Raw genomic sequence first — 21,830 nt, 5'->3', positions numbered from 1 at the left:
CATGCTCTCTGAAGCTCTGCCCATGAGGCTGGGAGTTCAATCCCAGCAGCCGGCTCAAGGCTGACTCAGCCTTCCATCCTTCAGAGGTCGGTAAAATAAGTACCCAGCTTGCTGGGGGGTAAAACGGTAATGACTGGGGAAGGCACTGGCAAACCACCCCATATTGAGTCTGCCACGAAAACACTAGAGTGCATCACCCCAAGGGTCAGACATGACCCAGTGCTTGCACAGGGGATACCTTTATCTTTACCTTTATTGTGGGAAGGTAGGTGAATTTCCTCCAGGCCAGGCTGGATTCTGGAGATTTTTTGGTGGTGGTGGGGAATCACTTAGGCATAGAATTGGGGTCACTGTGGGTAGGCAGGCATTTGTGAGTTCCTACATTGTGCAGGGGGTTGGTCTAGATTACCCTAGATGTCTCTTTCAATACTATGATTCTATGAAGTGATTTTGGAAAGGAAAAATCTTTGAATTGGCTCTTATGAATCATGACAACAGTGCTTTTTTGATGTTGAGCTAATGGCTACAGGTGTGCTCCAAGGACAAATTGATACAACACTAATTGGGAGAAATAGTTTTAAAAGCACAACAGAGAATAGTCCTATAGAAGTTGGTCAAAACCTGAACCAAACATTTCCCCCCCCCTGCTACATTCGCAGCTACATGAATCAATAATACAAAATCAAAGGGACATGGAGGAAATGGCAGAAGCTTGTGGAGGCAGGGTTTTGACTCTTGATTGCATCAGGAAATTGAATGGAATTACCAGGATATGAACCCTGTCAAATGGGAGGAAAACATGTATCAGTGTTGACTGAATGATGAATAGAATAAGGATTTTTGCAGGATTTCCTGTAATGGAGTGTGAAAGAGGAGAGAGAACATGTGACACCTCAGGTTTACCATCTTTTGAAAAACTATTGGCTGTTGGAGGTCATCCTACCATATAGGCTACCGTTAGATTGTATGACTTTCTGGAAGAAGTAATTGAGACAACATCCTTGGAGACTGATTCACTGATCTACACTTGTTGACGCATATGCACCTTGACATCTATTAATTTATAAAGCATCCTTTTGCTATTGGAACACTTTGAAACACAATTGCAGACAGCATTAGAATTAAAACATATAATAAAACCCAATAACAAACAAGCATCTGCTCATTTAACAGAAATAGATTTTTATATTTTACTTGCGCAGACACTGGCAGATGGAGAGTGGGATCAAATTCCAGTGATGGAAAAGTTGCCCATTTGCAGTACAGGATGAGATGGGTACCCCTTTGAATATTAAGACAGCATGAAGAAATGACAGCATCAGTAGGTGTGCTGCCTGCAATCCTCATTCTTTTAGCTGACTTCCAGCTACCTCCCTTTATATACGCCATCCCATATACTGTACACACCCCTATCTTTGTCTCAAATCAAAACCCATAAATATCCTTTGCTTTAGGCTGCCCCAAAGAGGCTCCTACAATGCTTCTGGCCACAACTTCAGTGCTGTCTATGGCAATAGAGTTCAGTCCTCTTGAATATGTATATACCACTTTACCCAAAGGAGGCTCGAAGCGGCTCACAGTTGCCTTCCCTTTCCTCTCCCCACAACAGACACCCTGTGAGATGGGTGAGGCTAAGAGAGCCCTGATATTACTGCTCAGTCAGAACAGCTTTCTCAATGCTGTGGCGAGCCCAAGGTCACCCAGCTGGCTGCATGTGGGGGAGTGCAGAATCGAACCCGGCATGCCAGATTAAAAGTCTGCACTCCTAACCACTACACCAAACTGGCTATCTTAGATTCTGATCTCCAGGGCAACTGGTCTCTATAGTCTGGAGATTATTTATTTCAGAAGAACTCCAGGTCTGTCTTGAAGGATTGTTTGAAATTGTCTAAGCCCAGTAAATCAGAAGTGTTTCCTGATGAAAAGATGGTGAAGTAAAACTGGTGTGTGACTGTCAGGATTGAGTTTCAGAGGGAACAGAAAAACATACCACTTGGTTATGTCCAATCAATTGAAATGTTTAACCAAAGTAAAATATCTACAGAGATCCATTTTCCAAAATGCATGGGTGAAAAGACATTGTGGACTAGGAATATGCACTGAAGAAAAATTTTGTACAATTTAGATTCTGTAGGACATTTTCATCTTAAATGAAAATCTCTCTTCCCTATACATTACTCTAGCCATGCCCTTTGGAATCCAAGATCTCAGGATACTGACTAAGGGTGGGCCCAATCACACTCTTCCCCATGATAGCCATGCCACTCCCCAGCACCCAATTACAGCCCCCCTTCCCTACAAATGCTACTTGTAGGTCGCCCCTTCTCACAAGATAGGGTGTGTGGCATGGGACACTCTCTGATAGAACAGGTGCAGACCCACCTTGGGGTTAGGGAAAAGTCAGAGAGGGTACAGAGCACCTCTGGATAAGCACTTGGAAGATACACACTACCAGAAGAGTAAAATCCACAGTACATGGCTGATCTCTTCCAACAGGTACCCAATTTCCTCTTCCCAGATCTGCAGGGGCTGTCATGCATAAACAAGTAAGCAAGCCACCCTTTCCCCAGTCCCCTTTCTCTCTGGGACAAACAACAAATACACTGAACCACAGCATCTCCTGCTCCCAAACCTGGCAGTCCGGGGGCAAGCAGTGCTCCCCCACACCTAGCCATTGTCCTTACACATCAAGCAGTTAGGTGTGTGTGTGGGGGGAGCACTTGCGGCAGCTGCTGCATAAGAGGGCCTAAGGTGGTGTCTGTGCACTCACCTGCTTCCCTTGCCAATTGGTAGGGCTCCCCCAGCACAGAAAGCAGCAGTAGCTGGGAATTCCCAGCTGAATCCTGAGCAAGGATGCATTTTTCTTTATTCAGTTTGTTCCCTGCCATTCCCAGCAAGCTGGCTCATGGTGGATTACACAGCAATCCAGTACAATAAAAACCCAGTAAAATCCCCATTAAAACCCAACAGTTACAAAAAATACAGGAACAACATGGTGCCACAAATAAGATATGACTATTGGCTGAAACCTTTCCCTTGCAGAAGTAGATTTCCTTGAAGCAGCTGAAGAAGACCTCCCTCAAATTGGTGCTGGTTTGGACTTGAGGCATCACAGGAGGGGAGGGGCACTGGCTTGCATGCCGGTGGTATTGCTGCCTTTCTCCTCTGCGCTGTGGAGCTGGCTGTTTTGGGCTTCAGTGATTGCCGAAGCAGCCAAACCGCGCCGGAGCACACAACCCTAGCTGTGAACTTTGCCTTAAAAGGTGCTAAATCCCCTCCTTGGTGGGGAGGTGCATATGCTCCTGTAGGTTAGTGAGCATGACATCCAGAAAGCTGTGCAGGTGTCAACTTGTAGAGGACTGACCATGGGCTCAGTGCCTTCCCATAGTGGTTCAGTCTGCCTCTGCATAATTCTCAGTGTGGGTAGCATGGCTTCAGTATCTGGTAGCAGTGACGGCTACTGCTAGCCTAACTGGATTGAGGCCAAGAAGATACTGATATACAGGTTGGTGGTGGAGCATGTGACTGTTGCCTTTGCAATTGCCAGGAGTGGCTCTGCCACCTACCAGCACTGTACCTTCTGGTGCATGGTGTTGGAATGCACTGGTACATGTCACTTGGATGGAGATGGCTACTCTCAAGTGGTGGCATGATTGCTTTGGTCCAACTCGAGGCACACCCCAGCCCTCATAGCCAAAGGTGGCCCTCATGAAAAGGCAGTGTAGGAGGGTCTACCTGGAGCAGAAGCCATCATGCGAGTGGTGACACCTCAGTCATGGTTGGTAGCTGTTGCATCAAAGTGCACTATGGTAAGTATCATGGACTCAACTACCACCAGCTGTGGAGCCAGGAACCTTACACTTGCAGCCTGATCAACCCCCCAGAATGCCCTCCCTGATTTTTCCATGCCCTGGAGGCAACTTCCAGAGTAGGGATGTTGTAGGGCCATCCTCTGAGGTCCTCAAGGAGGCCCAGGATCCAGCACCAATCAGATCAGTCAGTTCCAGCCCCCACAGAGAAGGGGAACTCTGCCATCGCCATGCCCTCACCTCCACAGCTGAGTGCTCCTTCTGTACCTCCAGGGCCTCCCACCAATGGCCCTGGGCCCATGTGTCTAGTCAGGAGAACAAGGAACTGAGTAGTGGGAAAGAACAAGGGAGCCAGGCTCCTGGTTTCAGGCTGAAGGAGGTGGTAGCTACAGTGCATATGTGTGTGCGCGCGCTCATGCATGTGTGCATGTCTGATGGAGCCAATACCTAGCTGGAAACTGTTTGCTGTTAACTCCCCCTGTTTGCTCCCCCTGTTCTCAACTTACTATTCCTTGGCATTTGGTGCTGATGTTAAGGTAAAGGTAAAGGTATCCCCTGTGCAAGCACCAGGTCATGTCTGACCCTTGGGGTGACGCCCTCTAGTGTTTTCATGGCAGACTCAATACGGGGTGGTTTGCCAGTGCCTTCCCCAGTCATGACCGTTTACCCCCCAGCAAGCTGGGTACTCATTTTACCGACCTCGGAAGGATGGAAGGCTGAGTCAACCTTGAGCCGGCTGCTGGGATTGAACTCCCAGCCTCATGGGCAAAGCTTTCAGACGGCTGCCTTACCACTCTGCGCCACAAGAGGCTCTGGTGCTGATGTTATGGAATACCTATACTCCCTGATGCTGAGGAGGTGAATGGCAACAACAACCTCCAGTCACTGGGCATCTTGGAGTCCTCAGGCCCAGTTGCTGCAGGAGAGGCAACACAGAGGACAGACTCCACATCTTCAGATGGCAGGGGCCCTGACCCACCAGGTAGATAGATAGGGGTGACAGGGGCAAGGCATTTCCCCTGAGCCAGGTGTCATGGACACCGGAGTCCTGGATGGGAGGGGAGATCTGGCCCCTTATCAGGGTCCGAGGCATTGGGCCCATGGCCGGCACAGGTCATCCTTCCACCTTGTCATCCATGTGGACGATGATTGAGTGAGAACTTCTAGAAAGTCAGCATGAGCAGTGGGAAGCCTTCATCAGAGGCTAGCAGAGGGTAGTATATATGATGGTGGCTTCCAGGCACCTACAAGGGCTTCTTACCATCACCAGGGATGCTGGTGAGGGACAGGGGTGGATTGAGAGGCTATCAAAGATTCTGTGAGCTTCCCTGCACCCTCCACAGGAATGCCCACTATAGTGTGGCCTCAGTTAGACAGTGTGGACACCGGTGAGTGGAGGGCATCTGTAAATCCATGTTGTGACCACAGACTGTTCTGTCCATTGACCCATTATGCACGGGGGGGGGGGGATAGTGCACATTTGGGGTGGAATGGCGGCGACTAAAAACACTGATAACGCACGGAGCCGGCTGTAACCGTTTCCGCGGCCATGCATAATGGGCCATTGTGACAACTTGGAGTGCCTATTAGGGGGATGAGTCACACCTCCTGCTGACTGATAAGTGCATGGGACTTCTGGTCTCTTTAAGATACATGAGCAAGGATCTTCTGTCCCACTGCTCTCCACCCCAACAGTAATTGATGCATGAATTGGCTCCCTCAACACATGACCCTTGATTGGCTTTGCCTGTCCTGTCTTTCATGCTGCCCTTGCCTAGAAACAACATTAGCCCAGAACGCCATGGCATAAAACACAATGGATGCTCCTATGGCAGAGCCCAGGGAAAGAATTTTTTTTTTCCTGGCTGGCTGCCATCTAACTTTCCCCTTAAGAAAATGACAACTGGTACTGCAGTTATGTCACAGCCAGCCATCGCATCATGGGTGCATCGCAGGATTGATCTGCCCCAAAAGTAATTCTCTTGTATTTGAAAATTAGTACAGTACAGTAATGAAGATACATTTTAGGTTAGAACGTATGACCTACATTTTCTGGTACCCAGGTGTTTTGTGGTGTACCCTAACAGCATTTGCATTTATTCCTTTGTGTGTGTGTGTGTGTAATTTATGTTGCTTTTCTGAACTTGATACTAAAGTAAATTCTTTTTTTTTTGACTTGTTAAACTTTTTGGCTTATATCCCCTCTCACCTAAAGCTTAAAATAAGTTGGGAAGATACTACATAATGATATTGTGGAGCATTTCCTGTTGTAACGCAATTCCTGTTTCCCATTTTAACGTAATTCAAGTTTAAAGGATCTAAAGAACAGATTGGCAACAGCCAGTCTATAAACAGTGATACACAGTGTGTATCTATTTCTGGCAGCTATTAGGACTTGTGCAATCTCCACAAACCACCCAAATTCTGCACCAACAAAGCCTTCATTTTGCCCTTGGAATAAATTCTTCAGTTCATGCAGTTTTGAATAAAACAGTTATGTCTCCTGATTTCACACATTGTTAAATAATGCACTTCCAAAGCATTATAGAAATCATTTGCAACTGAAACAGGATGATTCCTATAGTGCATTGAGAGTGCATTATCCAGCATGTGTGAAAGCAGCCTTAGTTCTGTGTCTTTGTGTGATGTCATGGATTGTAAAATATGTAAGGGTCAGCAGGGTGAGGAAGGGATGACACATGAGGGACTGAGCAATAAAACAACACAGTTGCCTGGAAATCCCTTTTGTGTTCCCAGCTTCCCACTTGAATTGAATGCACCTTTTTCATCTCTTTCACTGTGTCCTGAAAATGAAAATTGTGCTTTTCAGGCTTCTGATGAAATGTTATCATTATGCCATGTTTATCAGTATGCTTTGTTGTTATGGTGATGTGCCAGTTACTGGACAAATGCAAATGTGCAAAATATGAACCTTTTTTAACAAACAACATTTAATATCCTTTTAAAGAAATCTGACCAGCAGAGGAGTGAAATTATCAGGATACAGAGAAGAGTCAGAAGGAATTTTGAAGAGAGTTCTGCAAATACTAGCTGTGAAACAGAATCTTAGAAAATCTATGCTAATTCCTCCCTGGCCCTTGTAGTGTGGTGGTGATGGGGCCTTTAGCTGCCCCTTTTAAATTTTTTCTGGGGTGACCCGAGGCCCTAAATGAGGCATAACACTGCAAACAGACATTATTACAAAATATATCCAAAATCCATTGTGTAATGACTCTAAATGTTTCTCTCTTCCCTTCTTATTTAACAGGGAAGAAGAAAAATCCAGGGTTGAAAATTCCTAAAGAAGCATTTGAACAACCACAGCCAAGCTCTACGTATGTGTTGAGATGACATTGTGGCAGGTTAAGGGTTGGGGAAAAGGACTAAAGCAATTGTACGAAGGAAAGAATGTTCATGGAGATGATGTAGCTTAGTCATTCTTTTGATCCATACATTCATGGAAGATATAGAGATACCATGAATTATTTCTCTTCTTTAAAATGGAGTAATGATCTATGCACTGAATTACAATTCTTTTTTGCTACAGCAAATTTCTCTTTGACCTTTTGAAAAAGTGGGGGCCATATCATTTGTAGTTGGTAGAAAATTAATCTTTGTAAAGTCCCATGTCCAAATACCTCGGTCATAATATAAGAATACCTAGAACAGAGAAAGTGTTTCTTGGGTACAGAGGGGTAGAGTCAGGACACGGAAGATGCAGTGCCAAGATCAGAGGTTTGTAAAATTATCTGACAGGAATGGATTTTTTGAACTCAGTTTCTGGAAGATGGAGAAAGGTTAAAATTAGGGCTGTTAACTGTTGAATCCTCTGTCATTTAACTTATTTATTGTATTGCCAGAACCTCAACATTATATCCTTTACTAGTATCAAGGCCCATTTTAAAAATGGGCTTTGAAAGGGGCGGCAGGCAAGAAGGTAGTCATGGTTCCCTTTGGCCCGCAAAGCAGGCCAAAGGAAGTGGAAAGCACCCCCACCGGTGGCAGTGGTGCTTTGCAGCCCACAGGGAGGCTCCAAACTCTTCTCCCCCCCCCCCCGTTCCCTCCCAGCAGGAGCGTATCTGTGGGCAGCAAAGCGCTGTCGCTACCTCTTTCCTTGTGGGCAACAATGGAGGCTGCAGCCACAGGGCTTCTAGCAGGCAAGGAGGGAGGGTGGGAACTGGAGGGGGAGGGCCAATCAGGGTGGACCTGGACGGACAGGGTCCCGGACAGTCTCCTCCCAGGAGACCTTTTCCCAAATATAAGGGAGCGAAATAGTGTTAAAGATAAGACTCAAATGTGACATCACAGCAAAATATGTGGCTACTGCTAAAAATCACCATTGCATGTCTAGTTAGTGATGTATTTATTTAAAATGTTTATTAGCTGTATTTATACATTGTAGGTGCAAACTTGAATGGACTCCGGGGAGTGGTGGAGGACAGGGGTGCCTGGAGGATCGTTGTCCGTGGGGTCACGATGGGTCGGACGCGACTTCGCACATAACAACAACATACATTGTAGAACACGATGTCTTAAAAACATAAATAAAAAAGCACAATAAAAACTATATAAATAACACAGGACCCCCCAAAAAGTCACAGTTTAAAAACTCTGGTTGGAATTTGCAATAATTTAAAAAACTCAACCAATCAAGACACAATCCTAAATAAAATTGTATTGATAGTAAAAGGGCCAAGCGCATCTCCCTGGAGAGGTTGTTCCATTATTGTGGGGTAGCCAGAGTCAAGTCAAGTTTATTTATATAGCCATTGACCAGAATGCAGATTAACACTTTTAGACAACATAAAAATTTAACATTTTCTGGGAATTAACTAAAAGGATGTGGTTATGTTTACCTTTCTGACTGGCTTGAATCCCATTGGTGCAGAATTTCACAATCTGGAATGTGGGGCAGCTGGTGAAAATGTGGGACAGTGTTTTCTCATGTCCTTAGCAGGTGAACTACTTTGACAGGTGACATAGTCAGGAAAGCTGTCCCTGTGATCTTAACTCCCAGGTAGAAATGTATGGGAGAAGATGGTTTTTCAGATACTCCAATCATGCAGAGCTTTCAATGAAGATACTAACATATTGGTCCATCTCACACAATGTAGCCGAAGTCTTACCTTTTGTAAACGTTATTAATTTAATGTTCTGCATAACATCATAAACAAAGTGCAAAACTCCCGCCAAACTCCAGCAACAATTGGAATTTTGTAGCGCTAAGGGGGAAATCCAGAAAAGTGGATTCCCTCTGAAAAAAATGCTACACTTCTGAGCACAAGCTGCAACACATCAGCGAAAGACATATGCATTCTCAAAATAGCGATAGAAGGAATGTCCCTCCCTAGCTCTTGCCCCCGAGCTTCCGGAGATGCGATCGCCATTTTTTTCCCCTTAAACCGGCGAATGCAATGAATAAGTGAGGCTTCTCCGGCTGAAGTCCCTCCATGAGCAATTCAGAAGTGCTTAATAGTAAAACAAAGCTCCCTTCTGCAATTGCCTTTAAACTTCCAGAGCTCAATACAGCCTCCTGTTCGACACGTAATTTCGGTTAGAAATTGCACCCATGGGGAGAGGGTTTACTTGAAGAGCGTGTAACCGATTAAGCGCCAGCTCCTATGCCAGCGAAAAAGGTCCTTCTGAGATATTGAATGAACAAATATTCGTTCCTATTGGTGCTTTCGGGTTTTTAAAAAACAGCTTTTAAAGGGAAAGGGGCTTTTCGGGATCACTAACACAACAGTTCATTGGCTGTTCTGTTTGATTGACTGCCAAGGGGTGGGAAGGAACGTGGAAAAATATTGCCTCCTTTGTTGCAATTCCGGTGAGACCGGAAACCTGTGGGGAATGAATAGACCGCTACTGGGACTTCAATATTCCACTAGAATTGAAGGTGTGCGGAATGATGAAATTCCACTATTAAATATAGCGTTTCTGCATACTGCAAACATTTAGCAACATTGGTCATTGTGCGGAATGGCCCATTGAATTGGCCTTGGGAGTGGGTTGGAAGCCAGTATAATTGCTGTAGTCTCAGGATCTCATGCTCCCAGTCCCTGGCCCTAACCAGCAGCCTAGCCACAGCAATCTGCATTAGCTGCAGCTTCCAAACACTCTCCAAGAGTAGTCCCAAGTAGAGCACATTGCAGAATTCTGGTCTAGGTCTAGCTGAACCAGGAACAGGCATAGTCGACATGCTAACTAAAGCTGGGCAAAAACATTTCAAGTCCCTGCAGCCATTTCATTTTCTAAACTGAATTCTGTGTCAAGCAGAACTGCCTGGCTTTTCAAAAGAAGTATAGCACAATCAAAGACAGGAGATATCTTGTGTCCCTGGTCTGCCTTTCTGCTGATTCAGAGAACTTCTACTACTTCAGGATTTAAGTTTCATCTTGTTTATCCTCACCCAACACCACTGCTGACTCCAAGCACCTGTTTGGAACATCAACAGCTTTCCCAAAATTAGGTGGAAAAGAGAGGTAGAACTGAGTATCACCAACATATTGGTAATTCCACCTCTCCCAGTGACTTCTATTTAATATAAATATTAAAGAGTATGGGGGATAGGATGGAATCCTGCAGAACCTCACAGACCACCAACTGCGGAGGAGAACAGGAATTCCCCCAGCACAACTTCAGAGACCTCCCCCGATAGAACTTGAACCACTGTAACACAGTGCCCCTTAGTCCTAGTGCCAAAAGATGGCTCAGTAGTAAACTATGGTCAATAGTATCAAAAGCAGCTGAGAAATCCAAGCAAACTAGCAGAGTCGCATTCTGTTTGCTAGTTCTAGATAGAGGACATCAACAAAGGCAACCCAGACAATCTCTCTTCCAAATCCTGTCCCGAATCCAGTGTGGAATGGGTCCAGAAGGTTAATCCCTTTCCTGTTTTGAGAAGAACTTGTTTTATGTTGAGATTTCAGTGTTCACATTTGTCATTGGCTCTACAGCTCCATGTCACTGACTGTTGATGATGAACTAATCCAGTGGTGGCCATTTTGCTAGCAGCCACACTTACTGTAATGTCTAATTTGACCTTGAGATAGCTTAAAAATTGACAATTTTCAGTGTTAAAGCCCTAATTAAATCCTTCCAAGATAAGAGAAACTTATCCAGAGGGATGAATCTATCTTCCAAAAAATCTTCCTCCAGCCTAAGGAGGCTTCCTGCTACTTACAGGGCTCAGTCAGTACTTATCACGCTTAAGACATGTAGAAAACACTGCTGAATGTCACACACTTGCATAAAGTTCAAAAGCTTTCGATTTACTGGGGCTATTTAAACACCTTAGTTGTCTGTGCTATTTTGTATTCTGATATTTTGATATACATTAGGACTCTAAAAAAATGACCGATGATCCACCATCAAAAGAGGATTTATAGCAAAACTTGTATTGCCCATCTTAGCCATTTCTGTCAGCTTAGTTAGTGGTTAAAAGTAACATTTCTTATTTCTAGAAAATTCTAGGACTTTTAAGGGTTATCTGTTTATGTTTTTAACTCTATTCTTACTGTTCATGACATTCCATAAGTCCTGTTTTCTGTTAGTAGAAAATTTTATCTCATTAGCACAAGACAAATACTTTATCGATGCTTGTCTCTCATGCACTTGAATGTCCATGCTTGTATTATGTTTCCATAGCTTTTGTCATATGGACTTGAATGTATGTAGCTTGTGTCATATCTGCGATGAAGTACTTATATCAAATTTATTCTCTCTCCAACAAATTTCTCAGGCCACCTAGAGATTTGGATTCCAAAGCTTGCATCAATATTGGTGACAAGGTAAGGTGTCAATAAGATGAACTTTAAAAAAACCTAAATCCTATCAGAGCCTCTTGTGGCGCAGAGTGGTAAGGCAGCCGTCTGACAGGTTTGCCCATGAGGCTGGGAGTTCAATCCCAGCAGCCGGCTCAAGGTTGACTCAGCCTTCCATCCTTCCGAGGTTGGTAAAATGAGTACCCAGCTTGCTGGGGGGTAAACGGTAATGACTGGGGAAGGCACTGGCAAACCACCCCGTATTGAGTCTGCCAAGAAAACGCTAGAGGGCGTCACCCCAAGGGTCAGACATGACTCGGTGCTTGCACAGGGGATACCTTTACCTTTACCTTTAAACCCTATCATAAATAGGGCTGGAAAAGAAGATATGTGAATTGGGAGCTTCTTGTATATTCTGTTCCTTGACATAAAAACATTTTTTTCTTTCTTAACATAATAATCACACTGTCCAACATTTTAAAAGTGATTCATAAACACTCATAACTCTGAGGCTGTTTTAAGCTCCTACACGCTTTAAGAGACAGAGAATAGCAATTGGGGAGAAGCAATCATGGCTCTGTCCACTCTCCTGTGGAGTGCCACAGAGCACAATACTTTCCCTGATATTATTTAACATCTGTGTGCATCCTCTTGCACAGCTGGTGTTGGCATATGGGCTAGGATGCCATTAATAAGCTGATGACACCCAGCTCTATCTGTTAAGGAGTGGCTGGCTGGATCACTGGCCATGTCTGGAGGCTGAGATGGGATGGCTCTGGAAGAATCACCTGAGGCTTAACCCCTTGAAGATGGAGGTCCTGGGACTGGGGAAGAAAGGACCAGAAGAGGAAGCACGCCTCCCCTGTCTTGAGAGAGTGCAGTTAACAACTTTGAACTCTGGCAGGAATTTGGGAGTAATCCTTGAGTTTGGGAGTGATCCTCCCTTTTTATGGAGGCTCAAGTCATGAATGTAGCACACCAGTCATTTTACCATCTTTGCCAGACAAAGCTACTAGCCCTGGAAGACCTAGCCATAGTGATCCATGTTGCAGTCACCTCCAGGTGGAATTACTGTAATTTGCAGGCCTACCATTGGTTTTGATCTGGAAATTACAACTGTTACAAAATACGGCTCATAAGGACCCCTTGGAGGGCTCATATTCAACTTGCCCTCCACCTACAGCATTGGCTGCCAGTAGAATTCTGGATCAGGTTCAAAGTACCGGTGTTAAGCTTTAAGGCCTTGCGTGGTCTGGGCCCTGCATATCTTTGGGATTACCTCTTCCAATATGTTCCCCAAAGAACTCTGAACTCGGTGAATGCTAGCCTGTTGGTGATCCCTTACCCCAGGGAAGTGCAATTGGTCTTGGCTCCTGAGTTGCCAGCTGGTGGTTGTTTCAACATTTTGCTCTTTTGCTTAGCTATCACTTAGTATCTGTAGGGAATGAATGATTTTTCTTGATTGTGATTATCATTATCGTTTTTACAGCTTTTGATCCCAACATGGAATCCTAGGCCTTGTTTAAAAAGTACACTCGGTGCTCAACAAAAATTTGGATGAATAGTTTGGATGAATATGTTTTGTTCTTATAGTGCTTGGGCAAAGTCCATATGGTGGGCATGTATGATATTAGTCAGAAATTTATAGCAAAAGCCTGCTTAGACAGAGCTTGAAGGCTAAAGGCTGCACTGGAACAGGCTCTTTCTTCTTTGGTTCCATTCAATCTATGTTGAGTCTGTCATCAGTTACAAAATTGGGTCTGCCATTAGTCTAAACTGTCAAAAGGAGATTGATTTGTGATCCCTGACTTTCCATATTTCTATTCACCTATCACATAGAAAGAGCCTCTTGTGGCGCAGAGTGGTAAGGCAGCTGTCTGAAAGCTTTGCCCATGAGGCTGGGAGTTCAATCCCAGCAGCCGGCTCAAGGCTGACTCAGCCTTCCATCCTTCCGAGGTCGGTAAAATGAGTACCCAGCTTGCTGGGGGGTAAACGGTAATGACTGGGGAAGGCACTGGCAAACCACTCCGTATTGAGTCTGCCATGAAAACGCTGGAGGGCGTCACCCCAAGGGTCAGACATGACTCGGTGCTTGCACAGGGGATACCTTTACCTTTATCACATAGAAAGTTCATAAACTTCAGGTGAGGCTATAAGATCTTTCACTATTCCTCCATCCCTTTGGTTGCACCACAGCACCCATAATGATTACAAAGTACATGGCAGTGGTGGTAATATACCTAAGAGAGTGGGATTGTTCAATCTTCCTGTACTCATTGATTGACTGTTGGTAGAGAACAGCTGTGCAATCAGGTTCTCTTAATCCTTGATACCTGTAGAAGGTTAATTTAGTGATTAATGTGGAGAAATCATGGTTAACCCCTGCACAGAGTGTTTAGTTTTTTGGTGCTCTGTTAGACTGCACTCAATGACGTAAGTTCCTACCCAGTGACAGGGCAACATCCTTTAGAGCTGCAATTAATCAGTTTTGAAGACAGTTTTGATAATCATTGAGAAATATCCAATGTTTATTGGGCCTGGTGCTTCAACCGTGGTGGTTATTGCCATGGCTACACTATGGATGTGAGCCCTACAACTTTGGTTCATTAAGAGGTTCAGCTATATGATTCACAGTCCGGATCACTGCATGTCAGTTCGGAGGGATATTTTTAGGTCCCTCCTACGGTGGCTAGAGGAAGGGAACTTGTTCATGGCAATACAGTTTAGTTTCTGAGAACCACAATGTACACTTACAACTGATTCATCTTTACTTAGATGTGGAACGCACTGTGGAGATTGGTCCATTCATGGGTGTTGGGTTCAGTTTCAAAGAGAGCTGCATATCAATATTTTGGAACTGCGTCCTGGTAGCGTTTGCAGATATTCTGCAGAACAGGAGGGTACTGGTTCAAACAGACAATTTAGCAAGTATGTATAATATTAATAAACAAGGGGGTACAGGCTCAAGATCCTTATGTTCTGAGGCCCTAGCTGTCTGGAAGATGTCATTCGATTTGGGAATCATGGTAAAAGCCATTCATATTACAGTTCCTTAAATACCTTAGCAGATGCCCTCAGCAGAATTTATACCAACTGCAAATGATCAATCAAGTGTACCTATGTGAAATATTCGAGTTAAGAGGGTACCTGAAGGTGGACCTGTTCACTGTGAAAGAGTCAGCAGAGGATCCAGTCTTCTGTTCCTTAGCATGCAGCCTTCCAGTGTTGATTGGAGATGCTTTCCAAATTAGAGGGACAAATTCTAGATGTCCCCTCTTTTCCCTATACTCAGCAGAATGGTGGGGAAGATGAAGGTGAATCATACCCAGGGGGAGTATTACTTCCACTTCCAAGGTTCTAGACCTGTTTATGCAGGAAATTATGTTTCACAAAGATGTTTTGTGGCATGGAGGATACAGCCCTAGGCAGTGGTTTTTCAAACGGGTGCAGCAAGTTTTAACCCAGAGCCAGAAACCCTCCAAGAGATAATCATATGAGCTAAAGTGTGAGAAGTTTGAGTGGTGGGCAAAGGCTAGAAATATTTGCCCTTATACTTGCTTCCTGAATTTAGTTTTGGATAATCTGCTATTGCTAGTCCAGCCAGGCTTGGCAAATGTCATCAGTAAAAATATGCTTGGAAGCCATGTCTGCATTCCATGTGAAAGTTCAAGGAGTTTCCATTTTTATGGGCAAAAATAGTTTATGATCCCAGAGATTTCTGTGAGGATTGCTATACATTTCCTCCAAGTCCTCATTTGACACCTCAATGATCATTTCAAGTGGTGCTTGCGCAATTGATGAATCTCCCATTTGAACCATTCACCTTGGTTCCATTACCATTCTTATATAGGAAGGTAGCATTTCGGAGACCATTGTCTTCTAAGTAATGCCCCAATTAGGGCAGCACTAAAAGTTAGTTGCTGCATGAAAAACCTGCTTTTCCCCTATAGGAAGCATGTCAAATATGGCTACATGCATGCATTCTTAATGTTTTCACAACAGGAGTCATAAACAGCCATCATGCAGAAAAAGGGAAGCTTGGGATTTACTATCTGAGTCATAAAGGAATATTGGGGAAGAAGGGTTCTGAATGTTTTCTTATTAAGCCAATAAATATTTCTCTTATAATAATATGGAATATTTATTCATGATGAAACTAATGATGTAGTCCGAATAGTTTAATTATGATATTTGAAATTTAAACATAAAATGTTGAATACAATCATATCCCAGTAAAAGTCGGAACAATTGTATGTTATAGGTAATACCTTAAAATTATAACAAAGGGGATGTGAGGAAAGATAGAAAAGAGTTGGTTCTATATGCCACTTTTCTCTACCCGAAGGACTCTCAAAGCGGCTTACAATTGCCTTCCCTTTCCTCTCCTCATAACAGATACCCTGTGAGGTAGGTGAGGCTGAGAGATCAGCTTTATCAGTGCTGCGGTGAGCCCAAGGTCACCGAGCTGCAGTATGTGAAGGAGCAGAGGATCATATTTGGCTCGCCAGATTAGAAGTTGGCGCTCTTAACCACTACACCAAGCTGGCTCTTTTTTTTTTTTTTTTTTTAGTCTAACCCTTTCCTTTAGCATAACCCTTTACTTCTTTCACTTTTCTTTTTTGTACCTCCACTTTCATCCAAAATAGATAGATTCAGAAAAATATTTCTCTTATTGAGGGAGAGAGGGTTTGTATTGTGTTCTAGCAAGTTGGAAGGACCTGAAAGTCAGATGCGTTTAGTTACTGACGTGAATATGTGTCCCCCTTCCTTTCCATGTAACCTGCTAACATCAGCGTTGGTTTATTGGAGAAATATTTTTGGCCTTGGATATGTTTGTGATCTGAAAACAGTGAGCCAATCTGTTGAGGGTTACAGATGTGAAGCTCCTTGTCTTGAGGCCGATGATTAGACTGGAGGATGATTGACCTCTTGATTTTGTATTCTGCAAAGCCCCCCTTTTTAGGCAGTACATTGTTTTGAAGATAGTTTTGTCTGATCAGACCCCTAGGTATTCTGTTAATTAGAGGAATTATCATAGTTGGATGACAGTACAGCTGAACAATGAAACTGTTGGGGTAATGCAACCACTCAGAGTTGCTGTATGAAGCAAGATGCTGGGTTAGATGAGCCACTGATTTCACACAGCAGGGCTTTTCTTATATACTAATTTACTGGCAGCATTGTAAATTCATTCACATTCTACAGCTCTGTCTTTCAGGATTTTTCTTTTCCCTGGTAGTGTTTTGAGACAAGCAGAATGAGAGCCATCTGGAGCACTGTGACCCAGTACTGAATCAAAGAAATGCCTCATACTTAAGTATCTTGGTTCCAAAAAAAGCAGCTTCCCTTCATTCCAAAGGGGGAGGAGAAAGAAATGTTCAAAAAGGAGGTATCAGCTTGGGTCTGGCAAGCATACAGACTTGTCCTCGTAAACTATCCAACTTAGCCCATTTTATGGAGAATCTTGCAGAGGGGAAGGTTGACTTCTGGCCTGCTGCTTTTTATCAATCTATCAAAGGAAAAATCTGTCTGTGACACTGCACATTGTGTGGGTTTTGTTGCCTATCCTGGCATTGTGGCTACTGGGGTCCAAGCCACAGCTCTTGCTATAAACTTCCTCTGTAAAACAATGTATGTATTCCTTGACATTTTATTGCTACCAAGCCATAATGTTCTGTATGTTTGATTCCTCTGGTAATCCTATCTCAAGAGTGTAATTTTTGCACTTTGTTTCCTTCCTACTCTATTAAAGCCATATAATTCTGATTGAGGGGGCTGACAGGGTATGTATCACTGGGGAAGGAGGGTTGAACCAACTATGTCTTCTAGGGTTCCTGGTGATACCTTGGCATAGGTCTGGCAGGTGGGAAGTTGATGTCTCTGTGGACTGCGATCTCTGTACTCCTTGTACAATGCCCCATCCTGGATATTTCCAGTAAGGCTGTGTATCTAATGTTGGGCTTGTGAGAAAGGATGGGATTTTGTTAGTGTACCACCAGCCCTGCAACTTAACATTTTCCCTCCTGCAGCTAGTGATCATCGGGATGGTGATGAAGAACCCTGGGCTAGTTGTCTTTGAGGATGTCAGCATTCATGCCAAGATTTTCTTGTTAGAAGCAGTTCAGTATATCATATAATCCCGGACAACCATAAGCCTGTCTTGGGTGTTAACTGGTCTTACATATTGTGCAGGTTGCTCTCTTGACCTGGAACTTCATTGTGGGCAATGTACTCTGAGGGTAGAGTAATTGAAATGATTTCTTTGTCATGGACATAATTATTTGCTCAAGATTGGATTTACCGGGATATCAGGACTCTCTATAGGTGGAAGATGTATTTGAAATTACCCACGTCCAGAGCCGGGTGAATTAGAATGGCTTTCTGACATCTTATTTATTTGGATTTTATTTATTTATATTTATTTTGGATTTTTATACCGCCCATTCTTTGGGCGGAAAATCTCAAGGGGATTTTCATGTAGATGTGGTTGGTATTTCTGTGATGTTCAGATTGACCTCCAGAATTAGATGATTGAGGTGATTGACAAAATCTCACATTGGTGACCTTTCTCAAGTGTTAGAGCCCAGTTAGCCATTGGTTTAAGCAAGTGTGGGTGATGAAAAGATAAGGGAGATGATTAGAGCAATGGTGGAGACTCAATATGAATCCAGTAAGTCACAAGCTAAAACTCATGTTAATGTGTACTGCAATGCTACTTTAGATGATTAATTGATTCTGGTTTTAATTTTATTGTTTTAAACGGTTATACACTGCCCCAAGACACCTGGGCTGAGAATGGTAATTATAAATAAATACATACAATTTTAAAAATTGGATCATACCAGAATAATTAATCATGCCTATATATTTTTATTAGAAACACAAATTAGCGTGTGTGTGTATAAACATTTTAGTGCTGCAGCTACTGAAAAAAAACAATGTCCAACCTGCATCCTATGCTGGATGCCTCATACGTTTTGATGCCTTCTCTGAATTTACAAACCAAGCAACTCAGACATCTGATATATACGCATATATGGACATGAGTAAGAGGTCTTTAAGAAGTAGAATTTGTGAACACTAATAATATAATAAAATTTAATTTTATCATGCCCTTTCACATCATTCAGAACAGGTAATATTTACAGATTCAAAACAAAGGTTGAAATTCCACTGGTGAGGCATTTCATAGAAACTGGACACATGGAAGATAATTTCAAGTTTTTTTTGTTATTTTTGTTTTTAAACCACACAGATTCAATAACTTGGATATAAAAGGACATTAGTACAACTTGAAGCCTAATTTAATCATGGGTTACAGACCATGTCTCCCAAAGGTTTAAATTGATAGTGGGATCTGTCTTGTTATTTAAAATAATCTGGGTCTATCCATGAATGAGTATATTTCTTTAAAGAGTATAAGGCAATATTGAATTCAGCCCAATAGAGGGAGATATAAATTAGGACACATCAAAAGTTTATTGAACCCTAAGCAGAAGCCATGAGAAGTTGGATGAAGGCTGGCAGATACCATAAAATGTCCTTTACTCCAGTAGGCCTGTTGGTAAGGTAGCATTCTTTTGATAGTTCCAGCATGAAGATACCTTTAAGTGGATTTGTATTTGCAACAACATTCTAGAATATCATATGAAGCTGCGTTTATTTGTGAGTGCATTATTGTAATTTTCACTGAAGAAGGTTTAAAATGAAAACAGACTTGTTGGTTGATGCTAATTGTAATCTGATGTTTGCTGTCCATGCTACTGTGAAAGACACAGAGGATTGCTGTAAATTGACTGAATGTCCATGCTGCCATGAAACACAAAGATTAAAGAATATCTACTAAAAGGACCACTACGTTAAAGTTATCTCTATTGAATTCACCAAGGCCTATTATGCACAGAGGGGAAGGTCAGCATTCGAGGTGGAATGGCGGCGGCTAAAATCACCAATAATGCACACCACCGGTGATAGCCAGGCACAGAGTCGATGTATGTAGCCGAAAACGAAGTGGAACTTCCCGGGTGACCAGGGCGCAACCAGTATCGGCGCCGGAGTGGCTGCATGCAAAATCAGGGATGTCCGTGGTGTACAGGGCTTCTGGGTGTGCTTGCTCTCTCCCTGTCCGTGCCCTTTGGTTCCGCCGGCAGGGCCTGCGCCTGCGTGTGCCTCCCTTCCTGTTTGCTCCGCATCGCCGCCTCGTCGGCGTCCCGTACGTTTGCGGTTTGCCTCGCTTCTTTCTCCTCTGCATTTTGCCAACCGCCGTTATGGTGGCCATGCATAATAGGCCAATAAGTGTTTTTTATGTTTTCTATCATGTTTCATTATTTAGCCAATACAGGAGTTTTCCTGCATATGTGTCCTCGTTCTAAAAATGAGAAGGGGAAATACTAAAGTAACAGTCCTACTTTATTCCTGCCAGAACTGTTTTGAATGGTCTGTTTTCTTTTGTTTGAGAAGATTTGTTTGAGATATCTAAGTGAGATAAGAATTGAACTGTATTTTAAAAGGGAAACCTGTCTAGCCATTTTACATTATAAGACAAACCACCCTTTACTAAGGTAGTATATATTTTAATGGCTTATCATTAGGAAAAAAAGTTTGAGGAAGATATTACAATGTTTAATGCAATCACTACCAGGTTGCATTAAAGCATGTTGTCAAGCTCATAAGTCCCCTTCCATGCAATAAAAACACAAAATGCTAGTCTGAACAATTAATACTTCTGGCTTCAGGGAAACAGCTTTCTACTATATTAGTAGTGAGATTCAAATAGATGCTGAAAATTAATAAGGGGTCTCAGCTGACAACTGTTTCAACTCTGTTAGCAACATCAAATAAACCAACATGATATAATAGTGAAGTGACACAGCTATGTAATCGATAGTACTAGTACCAGAGGAACATAAAAACATAAAGGAACTGCATGACACACCATATTTTGTTCCATGTAAAACACATCAAGTAAATCAGAAATCAATTCAAGAAATCTTAAGCTTCAAAAGACTTAATAACCAAGTCCTTCAAAACAGAGTCCAAAATATGAATGGTAGTAGCAACTTGATTTGCATGTTATATCGAAGGAACAGAAAACCCTGGGCTGATTCTGTCGTTAAAATCTCCAGAAAGTACTAAATGAGAGGTGAAAAGCCAATAAGTCAACATTCCAGCAAATTTCACCATTCTAAGAAGCTGGTAATTTGGGAGCAGAGTAGGGGATATATACATTGAGAATTAAAATGGATCCTATTTTATTCCCCCGCAAAAATAAAGCCTGGGTATAATTAGCTTTTTATATCCACAAATGCTAATTCCAAAATTCTTGTGACAAAAATCATGAGTTCATTTGAACATTTTTACATACAAATGAAATCCATAATTAATATATATTAAAAAGTAACAAGTGCAATTAATACTCCAAAACATTTGTTTTATGCTGGCACAGAGCCTAGCAAATTGGTACCATGCCCAGCTTACAATATATCAGCTTTACTGGCTAAATGCTATGTTTGTTGAAGAAGACAATCATCATTAACTACAAGAAAGCTTGGGACATTGTAGAGACATGACAATGGCTTGACAAGACAGGATTGCTGGATAAATTGCCTGTTTCACTCCCACCCTTTTTCAAATGTCAAAAAACACTGCACGGTCATCATAGTAGTTTGACCAACACAGTAATAGTTCTCTGCTTTTTGTTTTCGTTGTCTTTGTTTTGTTTTTAAACATGTTAACATTTTAAAATATATTTTATATAAACCTTTCAAACATAGGATCCCTTGTACCGTCTGAATTGGTATAGTTCAAATGCAAAGCTTGTAACTAGTGAAGAATACCTCAATGGATGGATCCCTCTTAAAATTGCTGAAGTATGTAATAATAACTATGAAGATACATGACAAAGAATAAAAAAAGAGATTTGAGTTATTGGTCCAAATTAAACTTTTCTTGGTCAGCAAGAATAACACCAGCAAGAATGTTTTACCATGCATTAAGTTTTTATTCCAATCCATATCGCTAGAATTGAAGACGATCCTAGATAAGTGGCAAAGTGAAGTTAATAAATTCGTATGGAATCATAAAAGACAGCAAATTGCTTTTAAGACATTGCAAGATGATAAGAAAGAGCCTCTTGTGGCGCAGAGTGGTAAGGCAGCAGTCTGAAAGCTCTGCCCATGAGGCTGGGAGTTCAATCCCAGCAGCTGGCTCAAGGTTGACTCAGCCTTCCATCCTTCCGAGGTCGGTAAAATGAGTCCCC

The 21,830-nt window shown here is 42.7% G+C and overlaps 1 protein-coding gene across 1 annotated transcript in view; it reads left to right on the top strand.

Moving 5' to 3' along the window:
* The window catches only part of MAP2K6 (mitogen-activated protein kinase kinase 6), a 77,835-nt gene that overhangs the window by 12,697 nt on the left and 43,308 nt on the right, over positions 1-21,830 (top strand). The window contains exons 2-3 of the mRNA XM_077328348.1: positions 7,078-7,144; positions 11,551-11,599. Of these exons, the coding sequence (XP_077184463.1) occupies positions 7,078-7,144; positions 11,551-11,599 (116 nt within the window). The remainder of the gene's footprint in view (positions 1-7,077; positions 7,145-11,550; positions 11,600-21,830) is intronic.

The sequence above is a fragment of the Paroedura picta genome, chromosome 3 (genome assembly GCF_049243985.1).
Source record: "Paroedura picta isolate Pp20150507F chromosome 3, Ppicta_v3.0, whole genome shotgun sequence".
In the NCBI taxonomy this organism is placed as follows: domain Eukaryota; kingdom Metazoa; phylum Chordata; class Lepidosauria; order Squamata; family Gekkonidae; genus Paroedura; species Paroedura picta.
Note: the sequence above shows the minus strand (reverse complement) of the source record. Positions and strands in the feature narration are given on the sequence as shown.